Here is a 13,743-nt window from a genome sequence, read left to right as displayed (position 1 = left end):
AGGAACGACGAGGCTCACTTGAGTTCCCTGAGGTCGACTCTTAGTCTGTAGAAATCCAAGTTACAATCCGTGTGGTACGTAGATACCTCTGGTGAATGGGGTCCCACGTATGCATGTCGTGGACTGGCAGTTTAGAATAGAGCAGGGATTTAGGTAAATTTATGTTAATCTTAGTCTGTAGAAATCCAAGTTGCAATTCGTGTGGTACGTAGATACCTCTGGTCCTGAAGTCCTAGTTGGGTGATTCGTGGACTGGCAGGTTAGAATATTAGATGAAGAAATAAGGACACAGGGAAAGATTTGTTGTTTTTCACACTGGGAAATGTGTGGGTGGTTGGTGTAACTCCTGGTGTTTTACCGAACCTGGAAGCTGGGCGTATCAGGACTTGAAAAAGGACTGAGAATCCGACAGTGAAAAGTGTTTGACCGGATTACACATCTGTGGGGATATGTATTAAAGGGTAAAAGGGAAAATCATAGTTAAATGATGGTGGTATAAACACGAGAGAAATAAAATAATACGAGTGAACTGGTGTTATAAGCCTCAACAATCGAGCGCTGTATTCCTCTTAATACAGTAGAAGGTTCTTGATTGGGTTCACAGTATTGGGCATTGAGTCCTTTCTCTTGTGTTCAAAAACCACGTGTGAATAAATAAATAACCTGTGATGAAAATGGAGGAAACCATAACGATATGGGAGGGGTGTAAAGAAGGCACTCTGGGTTTAAGACTTATAAGAGACATATGGATAAAACCCTAGAAAAAGATAGGAAATGTGTAACAAAAAAATATGTGAAGTGAGTTGCACAGATGCAGGAAAGAGGAATGTTTGGAAGGGAGACGGATTCTCAACCAACAGGCGAGCAGCTGCAGGACCATCTTAGGATGGCGAGAAGAGGAAAAGACCAAGCGCATGCGCTCCTTGCCGTTAAAGGGAGATTTTGTGGAAAAGAGAAGAAAAGTGCAGAAAAGGCAGATGAGTTCTTAGTGGACTGTAGAACATTTCTGGGAGAAATAAATGCGGTATTCGTGAGTAAGACGGCAATGCAGTTGCCGCAAACCAAAGCAGGAGAAGAGAAAGTGCAAGAGACCGGTTGTAAATCTAGTGCGCCTCCTCCCTACTCGACAGGCCCATATGCAGAGGCTAATCGGTTGTTAAATGAACCACATCAGATGCCACTGAGGAAAGGGAAAGCTACTAATCCAGGAGAATCTCAGGTTTTGGTAGTTCAAAAAGGGTAGTTACAGGTAACCCCATATCCACATGAAGAGAATGATGGGGTGGATAAGGTTTCTGCTTTTCTCTCAGAGACGGTACAATATTTGGAGGACAGGCCCCAGCCGGAGCCTGTCGATTGGAGTAATCCTAACACACCACAGGGTCACTCGACAGTCGTAAAGAAGCGGGAACCCGAGCACAGACCTATGACCTCATTTAATGTAGGGGGAGGAAGAGTTGCAGGAGAAGAAACTTTGTTAGAAGTCATAGCCCAGGCGGAGTGGCAATTAATCACCCGGCGTGGACAGGATGAGCGGGGGAAGCAGGTTGAGTCAGAGGAAGATGAGCCTGGCCCTGCAGATGATTGGGACGAGGAATTTCAGGAGCATGGAGTAGCACTAGAGTCACAAAAACCACAGTCATCTACTCCGATGGAGCACCATGAGACAGGGGGTTTAAGAGGTAATAGGAACGGATATTATCAGGGGAATGCAGCCAGAGCGAATGTGCATCAATGTAATTATTTGAAACCTAAGTCAAAAATCAGACGGGATGCTCCGGCCTCTCATCAACTACCACTGTTAATGGCTATTTGTAGAGACGGAAGTGAAAAAACAACATATGCGCCACTCGCATTGTCAGACCTAAGCATGATGAAGCTCGCATTACCTAAAATAGAGAAGGGTGGTGCAGCGTGGATTCGTGGGTTCCTTGCTCGGTGTGCGGGTAGTGTTCCCGGTTTGGGGGATCTTAGAAGGATTTTTGTGGCGTGTGCCTCACTGGCTGACCTCCAGAAGTTAGAGGGGGAAGCCGGGACCTCTGACCTCCCTGACGGGGAGCCTCTGGCAAATTGGGTGTCGGTGCTCTGGCCAAAGCTCAGACTCCAATATCCTGTGAAGGTGGCTACCACAGAACTCACTTATGTTCCCCCACACGACAGTGAGGGTGGAAATAGTTATTTAAGGAGAGTCAGAGAATTATGGGACAACAAGTTGGGAGAAGATGTCATGGATGATCACAGAACCGAGCTTCTTTTTCGCGGCGCCATAGAGTCATCTGTCTCGGAGACAATGAAGACCCAACTAAGAGGAATAGTGGGGTTGTCTGACATGAATTTTGATGCTTGGTCCTCACAGATTAAACACTATGTGGACCGGAGCAAAGAAAAATATGATAAGGAAAAGGGTGAATTAAACAATATCCAGTTACAATTGGCAAAAACACAGCTGAAGGAAAGCAGAGAGAAGGTGAACCAGGGCAAGAGTGAAGCCAAACAGATGACCCAAACAACAGCGCCATCTCAGGGGGAAGGGCCACCTCAATATGGCCCTTATCCAGACCCCCCTCCCTTCCCATGTGCGCCAGCCTTCCAGCAGCCACAACAGGCCGCGTACACTCCTCCACAGGCTTACTATCCCCAACCTTATGCCCCGCAACCACAACACATTATGGGGGCCCCACTGTACGGTGGCTTCAGGCAACCGAAAAGACAGTGGGGAGGAGGAAATCGTGGCCGAGTTCCAAACAATGGAGGGCAGTTTAGACAACGACAGAATACTTGTTTCAGCTGTGGGCAGCTTGGACATTGGTCCGACGCATGCCCCCAACCACCTCAGGGTCAGAGGCCTCAGTCCAACACAGCTCAATACCCTTATGATATCTATCCACCACAAGCACCACATACAATACAACAGGGTAATACCCTGCGGCATCAGGCCCCAGGTCATCAGCAAATGCCATAGGGGTGCCCAGATCCGACGGCTGACGGTAACCTATTTTCAGAACCCATGGTGACTCTGACAATCAACGGAAGAGATTACAGATGTATGCTGGACTCAGGTGCTAGGTATTCCACAATAAACACGCCACTGCCACCATCAAAGAATTCTGTGCCAGTTATCGGATTTTCGGGTCAATCAGAGGAGTGGCCACTTTCTATTCGAGTCCCATGTAAATGGAAATCGCTCTGTTTTGACCAATCCTTTTTGGTTTCCACTGCCTGCCCGATTAACCTGGTGGGAAGAGACATTTTGTATTCCCAAAATATCATTATGCAAATGACGAAGGGATGTATCACTGTAACATTCCCGGATGGGACACAGCAACGATGTGCCACACCCCACTCTTATGGCCACCAGTTGCTGCAAGCTGAAGTTCAACAGACGCTGAATGACGAAGCAGAGGTCTGGTGGGGGAGAGTGGAGGACTATGATCGAACTGTTCTGCATTAGACTGTCCTCCGTTGGGGCCCATGGTTCAAGGTGTTACACCCGACTGAACCACCTGCGGATCCTCCTCATTGCACGATGAACTATTCGCTGTCTCCTGATGAGAACTATGACACCCTGTGGAGTGGACTTGAGGTTGACAGCGAGGTCCATGGACATCCTGCTGTTAAGGTCCGCGAGATCTATGTGGGGAAACAAGGTGTGGCAGCTGCGGTGGAACTAACCTCTGAGTTACAAGTTCTGTATGCGCTACAAGAGACCTCTGCTCCTCACATCACCTTGCTCATCCAAAGCGGAGGAGAAGCTAAGAACATGGGGCCGATGGTTAAAGCAGGGGTTGATGCCACGGACTGGGTGCCCACTCAAAATGTTAACTTACATTACTCTCAGGCTAATGACATGTACCGTATTGCACATACCTCAGAAGTAAAACGTATACCAGAGAAATACCTGCTAAGCCGCACACATGGTAGGGAAAATACTGACCATGAGAACACACATCTCATGCTAGATGATTTTCCTGGTACATTTTGGACAAAAGGGGGAGCTGATGTGGGATTGATTCCAAGGGCCCCAGTGGTAATTGAATTAAAAACCGGAACGGTCCCAACTTACCGTCCTCTGTACCCCTTAAGGGAGGAACAAACAGCAGGGATAGAAGAAACAATTGAAGGGTTGCTGCAGGCAGGTGTATCGGAGAGGACGGGGTCCCCCTGGAATACCCCGATTAACCCAGTCCCTAAACCTGGAAAGCCTGACTATAGAATGGTGCATGATTTGAGGCTCGTCAACAAAGTTGTAGTACCAACTCACTATGACACCCCAAATCCTTATACAATGTTAAATGCAATAGGCCCTGATAAAAGATGGTTCATCTGCATTGACCTGGCGAATGCTTTTTTCTGTGTCCCTCTAGCTGTGAGCTCGAGAAAAATGTTTGCGTTTACGTATAAGGGGCGCTAATATACATATACGCGGTTACCACAGGGTTATGTGGACTCCCATCAATTTTTAACCATGTTCTGAAGACCATTTTGGCCGAGTTAGAACTACCAGAAGGAGTTGTTTTACTACAATATGTGGACGACATCCTGCTAGCAGGGACTAGCTCAGAAACGATTATGTCCGCTACCAGAACAGTTCTGCAGCGGTTACAGAAAAACGGCTTCAAAGTGTCCAAATCGAAATTGCAGATTGGGAGACAGAAGGTGACTTTTCTGGGGAGAATTGTGTCACCATCAGGGCAAGCTATGACTGAAACACAAAAGTCGTCCATTTTGCAACATCCTCGGCCCACGACGGTTAGAGAAATTATGAAATTCTTAGGACTTGTAACATGGAGAAGGAATTTTATACCTGATTTCTCGGTGCAGGTGGCCCCCTTGAGGGCGTTGATATTGGGTGCAGGCTATAAAAACTACTCGAAGCATTTGGTGTGGACCCAGGAGGCGGAGGCTGCATTTATTGCCACCAAGCAAGCCATGGCCAGCGCAGCCACGTTGCACCCCCCTGACTACTCAAAACCCTTCCATCTGGATGTTGATGAAAAGAACGGATTTGTGTATTCCGTTCTGTTTCAAAAGGGGGAGGGTAACACAGATCGTAAGGTTGATAGTGGTAAGCTGGATAACGTGGAAATAGGGCATACCTCGTGTGTCAGAAACATAGCAACATTGGAAGAGCATTGATTAAAACGGCCCATATAACAATGGAACACCAGACTGTTGTGCACACATCACATGGAATAGTTGCGTTCTTACAGTCAAACGCGTTCACACTTTCCGCGGCAAGACAATCAGCTTTGCAAAGCCTATTGACCAAAACACACATACATTATGAGGCTACAACCAGAAACATGGCGACTCAGATGGGAAATGGGGAGGAGCATGTGTGTGCAGAGTTAACAGACCAGGAAATTAAACTTCATGCGACGCTAGAAAAGGAGCCGCTAACTGACCCTGATGACACTTACTACTGCGACGGCCATTGTCACCAGACGCCAGACAGAGAACTTGTTGCTTCGTATGCTGTGGTACACAGTTCAAGGGGAAGCTGGGAAACAATCACAACAGGCATAGTTCCTCAGCCTGCCTCAGCACAATATCTATTCTGACTCTGCCTACACTCTACAACAGTCCACATTGATTTATGCCACTGGAGGAGAAAAGGATTTGTAACTAGCAATGGAACTCCTGTCAAACACCTGCAGCCACTGCTAGATTTATACCATGCACTAAAGAAACCAAAGCAAGTAGCAGTAATGAAATGCAAGGGACATCAGACAGAAGCCTCAGAGGTAGCTAGAGGTAATAATGCTGCAGACCAGGCGGCTAAGCGTACAGCAGGATACACGCCAAGAAACCAAATGATGCAAAAAGCGGAGGATCCAGAAAGTGCTAAGCTAGACTTACAACATGTCGTGAAGTTGGAGGCTGAGGTCCATCAGGACTAAGACCTCCCGCCACACGAACAGTTTCTTCCCGTCGGCAGTCGGGCTCATCAACAGAGCCCGGTCCCCCACTGACTGACTATAACATTCCACCGGTCACTCCCCTTCACACTGCACATGCCACTTTAACTGTAATTCATCACTTTGTCGTCACTCGTCACTTTGTTACTTGTTTGTTAGTGCACTTTATGCTTAATTTTTTTTTTTTTAAACTTTTTTAATATTTACATTTTTAAACTTTATTCCCTTGTTTTATACTAACCCACAGCCTTATTCATACTAACCCATTGCATTAGCATTTCATTTTACTTTATTTTATTACTTGTGCACTGCTGTCTTGTCTGTCTACTGTCGCGCACTAACCGCCAAGACAAATTCCTTGTATGTTTGGCATATTTGGTAATAAATGTTTCCTGATTCCTGATGAACTGTGATCATTAATGATGTGTTGTAATTAAAGTGTACTAGTTATACGATGAAGACAAAATATGCATGCTTTGTTATATTCACTCATTGAGGCATAAAGCCAAATGTATCTACATTGAATGTATTGGAATGTGAGGGACAGAGACAGAGAGGTTTCAGGTTACAGAAGCAGCTTCACACCTCAATGTTAAGGGGATAAACCAGGAGGAGACACTTTGAAGAAGAAGCCAATGACATTCAAATGCACCTAAGAAGACACACCTCAAGAGTTTTCAAATTACCAAAGCGGGGAAAGGACTGTTACAATTTTCCTGCAGCCGCTTTGATAAGTCACTTTGGACTAGAATTTTCTATTCCACAAAATATTTTACTGTTCGTTTTGTATTTTACTTTGTAATTGTATTCCTTATAACGTTGTTTAGTTAATAAATCCTTTTTTGATTTTTGAATGGGGGAGGGATAGGTAGGGGACTTGGGCAGGTTGGTGGAGCTGTGGGGGATGGCATCAGGACATTGTCTATCGAATCTGCAGTAGAACACATTCAGCTCATCTATCAGGCGGAGGTCATTCATGGAGTGTAGGGGTTTTTGGCTTGTAGTTCGTGAGGTGTTGGAGGCCTCTCCAAACCGAAGCGGAGTCACTTGTTGAGAACTGTTGTTGGAGTTTCTCAGAGTACAGAGTAGATGTTGTATGTTTAATGTCTAACGTTCTAAGTGCAAGGTCAAAGGGTTTTGACTTAAAGTGGGTGCCTTGATTGGTTTGAACTCCTTGAACCCAGGTGCAGCCACATTGGCAACCATACACCAGATTGGCACCTGAAGGGAAAACAAGGGAGGAGGTGTGAAACACACAACACTGACACGTAACAGTCCAGGCTGAGATGCAGGCTTACGCTCTGGAACAACTCGCAGCCCGGGTGGCTTACAGGAGTTACTGCAGGGGACGACACACAGTCCTTCGACTCCTTCGAGGCAACAGTGGAGACTTGTGGCTAGCCTGCAGGGTGGCTCAGCGCCTGCCTCTTCTGCCTGGGGGGGCACCCCGATAGTGATGTAAATGATGCGTGCTGCATCATTTACAGCACCACCATTCACACATTGTCAGAAAAATTCTCACTCGACATCAGTGTAAAATCATCAAAACAGGGCATTTAATGTTTGCAAACAGGAGACAGAGTTGACATACATACAGCTCATGCGCCAAGGCTACTCAAAGGTTTTCTTTTCCAGCCCTCAGATATATACTGAGATAAGATATCATTAACAGGAAGGTTTTGCGCACGCACAATGATCTCATTGTACAAGGACATCATGTTCTTTATCCTGAGACATGCATCTGATCATCATGAGATACCGAGTTGCCTTCTAGACGCCATACAGATTTGAAAACTTATCTCAGCTGACATGTCATACACACAACTTATTGTACAAACAATACAGACGTAGTCTTGTGTTGTTGTGTTTTGTTTTAACCTCTCTTCTGATTATGACAGAGGCCAAAACAGCCTTAGGATGTTTTAGTACAGAGGCCTCAACCCGCCCCCACACTGTCTTTATAATTCTGTACGTTCTAACCACGCAGGCACTCGCACAAGACCGTGAAGTATGTTGTGTTTGGATTTCTTTCACTTTGGTGGGTTGATGCTCTGCAGCACGGGGCTCTGTGTGGCCCTATTGACCTTGCATGGACAGCAGCTGATCCCGACCCCCAACCCCACAGTGACAGGTCAGACCCCTTGGAAAAATGTATTCAGGAAATTTCGTATGTTTTGGATTGAATTTAGAAGTTCTTTCTGTTTTAGCTCCAATCTGCTTTTCATTGTACACCAATGTTTACTGCATTTTTTAATTTCATGACCAGCCATTCCTATCAACAGAGACCTCATCGGCCGCCACAGTCTCTCACATAGCACCATGCTTTGCCGATGAAATTTCTGCTCTGTTGCGTGAAGCTGTCGGGAGTCACGGTGAACTTGCTAAGCGCAGTCGTACTCAGTTTGGAATCTGCACTGTTTCCAATGGCTCATCAGGCTCGGTCTTGTTACAGCTGGCAAAGGAAACAAGCAGGTACCAGACACACATATTGGAGGCGCTGCATCCAATTGCAGGTACATGCGCTCTCTAATTGCAAGACATGAATTGTTTGGATGTTTTTTTGTTAAATCTTGACATATGTCTCTTTTCCTCCAGCAGTGCTCATACCAAACGAAGACGAGAGAGGACCGCTCATGTTGACCTTTGACCTCCCGCAGTCTCTTTTGCTCAGGCGCAGCCCTGTGCTTCTCCTAACGTTTGAAAGCCCCCCCAACAGGGGAAACCTGGACGTCACTTTCACCAGTAAATCACTGCATCCTCACGATCAGGTAAGGAAGGAGTCTCCTAAAGTATCAATGCCTGTTTGTGTATGCATTCGTCACAGACATAACTCTTGTTTTTCTGTCTTTTCTAGACTGCGTGCATCTCGGGAGAAACGTGCTACATAATGCTGACAGGAAAAACATCAGAGAGCAACATTTCCCAGAAATGGAAGATTTCTGTTGAGACAAAATCCCCCGATATGAGTAAGGTATGAGCATGATATGACTTCTGTTCTATGAGAACCCTCCTCAAATGTTCCTCTCCTTACAGACCAAAGGCTAAAAAGGATTCTCACTGATGGAAGATCAGGAACTAACATCAGCGTAGTTCCGCTTCTCCTTTTCTCTTTGGAAAGAGTAACCAGTACAAGGTTCTACTGGCTTTTCACGTCCCCGGATTGGCAAATTACTACATTATTGTTAAAGTCGCAATCAGTAACTGTTTTCCTTTTTTTTAATTCGCTTTCTCAGATATCATCAAAATTCATCCATGGCCTCCTCCCAGACCTCCTTCCTATGTGAGCTGAAGCGCTTCCTGGGTGACATCCTGCCTCAGGACCACCATAAGTTCACTCCCCTCAAGCTGGACTCCTTACAGTCCCTGCCCTCTCTGACACTGGGCCTGTCCTCCAGTGACACCATGTTGGCTGGACTGATCAACTCCTCTTCCATCACTATCTTCTCCTTCAGTAGCTGGGCCTCTATGTTTCCAGTGCATCGTGGGGAATTGTCTCTTTCCGCCGAGCTGCTGGAGGAGCTCAGGCAAAGGTTGGAGGTGGAGGTGGTGAAGATAACGACTGTGATGCGGGAGGAGCAAGTGGGCCAAAGAGCCAATGACAGGCTGGGAAGGCTCAGGGAGCTCAGTGCATTTCCAGTGAAGGAACCGGCAGCAGGTGATGAGGGCGAAAAAATAGGCTCCCAGAGCAGTTATTAACAACATTCTTCATTCAAACCCACAGGCCAGTCATATTGAATTCAGTACTATTCAATCCACATGTTCCATGTTCCTAATGTTGATTTTAAATTATTTTAAATTAGATTTTAGTCAACAACATAACATTTATAAAAAAGGGCATGGGTGTCATTGTTCCACTGGATGACTTTGCTATTATGAGAATTACTGAAAGACATAAATTGCATTTCTATAAAAATAGCTGCTATTCCTAATCAGTACACTGGGGTCTCACTCCTTGAGTGAGCGCATGCGTTAGACCAGGGGTGCCCAATAGGTTGATCGCGATTGCCAAGGCAGCGGTAGATTCTCTGCCATTAGAAAAAACACGTCACGCATGCACGGTCGAATGCGTGAGTTAACGGAAAACTTGGTAGTGCTAATTAGCAATCCCTGCTTACTAACAGCGACATTTAATTTCATTCAAAAGCAACCCTGACTGACTCGGGTAACGTAACAATGACAATTCTCTTGCCTCTGTCAAATGAGAGCTTTATTCTTTTTCATATCGATTTGTTTTGCGCTATACGGTATGCAGCGTTGTATGGTGGCAATTCACTGTCAAAATTCGAGAGAGCAAATCAGGATAATGCGAGCGCGTAAATCAAACATCCGCAAGCAAACGGAACGTGAACCTCGTTGCTCGCAAGGTTGAACTCTGCTCGCGCTCGAAGGTGTTTTCTACGCGCTTGCTGTTGTTCTTTTTGACAGTGAGGGAGCGGAGCCAGTCACCATGGTCTCTACACCTGATTGGGTACAAACCCCGTCTTTGGATTGGCTGGAGTGATGCATTCACACAACTACAGAAGCCCATTTCCGCACTGAAGAAAGGGGATAGAAAGTCGAAATTCTGAGATAAAAAATTGTCAAAACACAAACGACACCTCTCTGTAACCGTAGTGGACCGTAGATAACAACCAGCTACACCCATCATTTACCTTCATTTACCATCATTACCGGCACATTAAGACCAATGCGTCCAGCTCGCAGACCGGTCCGTATTGGTAAAATGAAGTTCGAATCTGTGAATATGCTAACTTTCAATACCAATCGATTTTTGGAAAATCGAAATAATGAGATAAGATATGTGCAGGCTCCTCCATCGTTCGGTAAAGTTATTAGATATTCACAGATTCAGACTGACGGACCGGTCTGCGAGCTGGACGCGTTGGTCTTAATGTGACATACTTTTGAGATAGAGATTTGCTCGTGGATGTTTGATTTACGCGCGCGCATCAACCTGATTTGCGCTTGCGAGTGATTAGCCGCAATAGCCCTGTTGTGTGGGCAAACAGCAATCAAAAATCAAGTAATCCACTGCTGAGTGGCCTACAGATCGGTAAAGACAGTCCACACAAAACTAACATCTAAAAGGGAGTGAACGAATGACTCCATGTGGGTATATACCGTATGTCTTCAAATCAAGTTTATATATATATATATATATATACATATATATACATATATATATATATATATATATATATATATATATCAAGTCATATCAGTTCAAGTTAATTGAGCTTCATCAGTCTCTCCACTCGGCAGATGACGCCCCTGCTTGAGAATCATAGTACAATCATCACATCTGCATTATAAACAAGCACATCTGGCATAAACTTACTTTCTTTGTTATCAAGACCTTTTAGCCAGTGCTTTTGTTACCTCTTTAACAGGAGTGAACCAGTACCGGGCCTTTCTTCTGCTGAAGGCCCTGCAGATGGTGAGCCATGCCTACGCGATGCAGAGAGGACTGCGTACCAACAGAGCCAGCTCTAACTACCAAGAGAGTGATCCCAAATGCAGACTCAAGAGCCTCAGCGTGAACCCAGACAATAGTTACGACCTTCCAAACACTGTCAAAATCAACAACTGTCACGGCACTTGTGCATTCCCCCTGACCAACGGCACCAACCACGCCGTCTTGCTCATGTTGCATGTGGAGAATGGCGACAGAGACAATCGGATGCCGTGCTGTGTGCCCGTGGCCTATGAAGACTTGGCGGTGGTGAGGGTGAACGAGAATGAGACTTACATCTCCATTAAACCAGATATGGTGGCCAAGGAGTGTGGATGCCGCTAAAAATTTAGTTAAATGATGTTTAACATTATACACTGAGACAGTTCAATGTAATTGTTACTGCCATATATATATTCACACAGTATTACTTCACTAGTAGTATGTATGTATGTTAATTCAGAGGTCTCTTCAGGCCTTATACTTAAAACTATTGTAGAGGAAAAATGGTTTCCATATTCCAACATATATTCATGTTATAATCATCTCGATGTAATATTTTGAGTACGGATTGAGCTATAGATATATCCATTTAGGTAATCATTTTCCAGTGAGAGAGCTAAACCAAGCCGCAATGAGAGTGAAGGCAAGACAAGTAAGATTAAGATAAGTAGAGAAAAGGAGAAGAGAGGTCTGCGTCTTAGGCGCACTGAGGAATTGTATCTGTTTCAACTTGGCTCCATGCTTTTTATAAATGTCCTGTTCAATGATTGTACACCGGTGTCGAGTAAAAGTTTTCTAACAGATAGACAGTCCATCATCAACATGCCTGAAAGGGGGGGCTAGTATCAGAATCGAAATCTATCAGACAATCATTTACAATTAAATTAACAATAGAATATAAAAAACATACAATAAAAAAGAAAGATAAAAAGAATATACTATACACAAGTGTGTGAAGGTGTCAAGTGTATTTGAAAGTGTAATATGTAACTATAAATGCATTCCCCGCAGAAAATCTGTTGGAATGCTGAAAGCTGAAATTAATTTTTTAAAATGTATGAAAAATGAATACCAACAGTACTTTTTGTTAAAGTGGTAGTAGTAGTGATATCAGTTGCAGTCACTACTTCCATTAGTAGTAGTATTATTTTTAGAACTACTAGTAGCAACAGTAGAAAAGAGACCTCTGACTATTAGTCAGAAGCAATCAACAGGCAGCCCATTGGCTAACCCTAATCTATGAGTCAATATCAGTTGTGGTGCTATAAAGTGTCACGTGCATGCATTTCGGTTGATAATATTATATAAACAATCATAACTGAGCATTGATATTATTCTATTGTTTAAAGTTTTAAAATTAGAGTAGTGTTACACTATTCAGAATTTCTTTTTTGATTATACAGTTTCGGAATCGTGGCTATACCCTGGTGTACAGTAAATGCATTTTATTAATTAATGAACAGGGTTGTTTATTTCTAACATCTACAATACGTACTATGAATAATTATGATATGTTTTAAAAAAATAGAATAATGTTCTAAAATAGGTACAAGATTTTCCTTTACAAATATACATCAAGAAATGCTGCATGTTGAAATCCCCACCCTGTACAGAGATGTATTTATGACACTGCATACTTATGAATAATTATAATTATGGGTTTTCATACAAAAATAATATTAAACAGGACATTATTTATGGAGTATGCACTGTGTCAATAACATCTCTACTGTTTCTAACAAACCAAACCATTTAAAAATCGGTTGAAAATGAAGCAAGTTAATATTATTATATATATACAAGTACATGTCCCACTACCAACACAATGTTATGGGTGAGCGAGCTCACTGTAGCAAGATGGCCGCCGTGTGCGGACATTCGGGCATGTGCGAAAAGTGGTCGGTGGAAGGTACCTTTGTTAGAACAACTAGTGCCGATGGTTGGTGGCAGGTTCCTTTGCCATAACGGCAGGTTGCGTGGTCGGTTCCTCCGAAACCTGGTAGGATACTTTTTCAGAACGGCATAAGCCGATCTCAGTTGGGTATTTAGCGACAAGCAAATTCCATGTAAGGTAAATGAGTATCTTTGTGACCCTGGATTTGCCGTACATGTTTATTCTAACTTTATTGACAATCTAGCAGATCACAGCGACTTGCAAGTAGCACAGCGTCTTAAAAAAAGTGATGTATGTCTTAATGCTTTAGAAATAAACACAAAGAGATTCTGTATTTGCTCAAGTCTGAAACGAGTAATTTGGCCAATGTTTTGACAACCGACTGAAGCCAGCGTATACAGAGCACCCGCGGACTGACTACTACTCCCCCGCCCCCCGGACAAACCGTTCCCCGGACCATTAGCCGTCACTGGAAC

At 44.3% G+C, this 13,743-nt stretch overlaps 1 protein-coding gene across 2 annotated transcripts; it reads left to right on the top strand.

Annotated features, from left to right (window-relative positions):
• The first annotated feature begins 7,913 nt into the window (after window positions 1-7,913).
• Window positions 7,914-12,273, top strand: LOC120812167 (uncharacterized). 2 transcript variants are annotated; one of them, XM_040167961.2, is made up of 7 exons: window positions 7,914-8,049; window positions 8,201-8,431; window positions 8,517-8,686; window positions 8,773-8,884; window positions 8,952-9,051; window positions 9,152-9,573; window positions 11,309-12,273. In XM_040167961.2, exons 1-7 carry the CDS (start codon window positions 7,929-7,931, stop codon window positions 11,713-11,715), a joined length of 1,563 nt encoding a protein of 520 aa, XP_040023895.2. In that variant the 5' UTR covers window positions 7,914-7,928; the 3' UTR covers window positions 11,716-12,273. The 2 variants fall into 2 exon arrangements, with proteins under 2 accessions (XP_040023895.2, XP_040023894.2); XM_040167960.2 differs by having other exon boundaries at window positions 8,514-8,686.
• Window positions 12,274-13,743: the final 1,470 nt, after the last annotated feature.

This window comes from Gasterosteus aculeatus, chromosome Y, assembly GCF_964276395.1.
Source record: "Gasterosteus aculeatus chromosome Y, fGasAcu3.hap1.1, whole genome shotgun sequence".
Classification (NCBI taxonomy): Eukaryota; Metazoa; Chordata; class Actinopteri; order Perciformes; family Gasterosteidae; genus Gasterosteus; species Gasterosteus aculeatus.
This window is presented reverse-complemented; position numbering and strand designations above follow the sequence as displayed.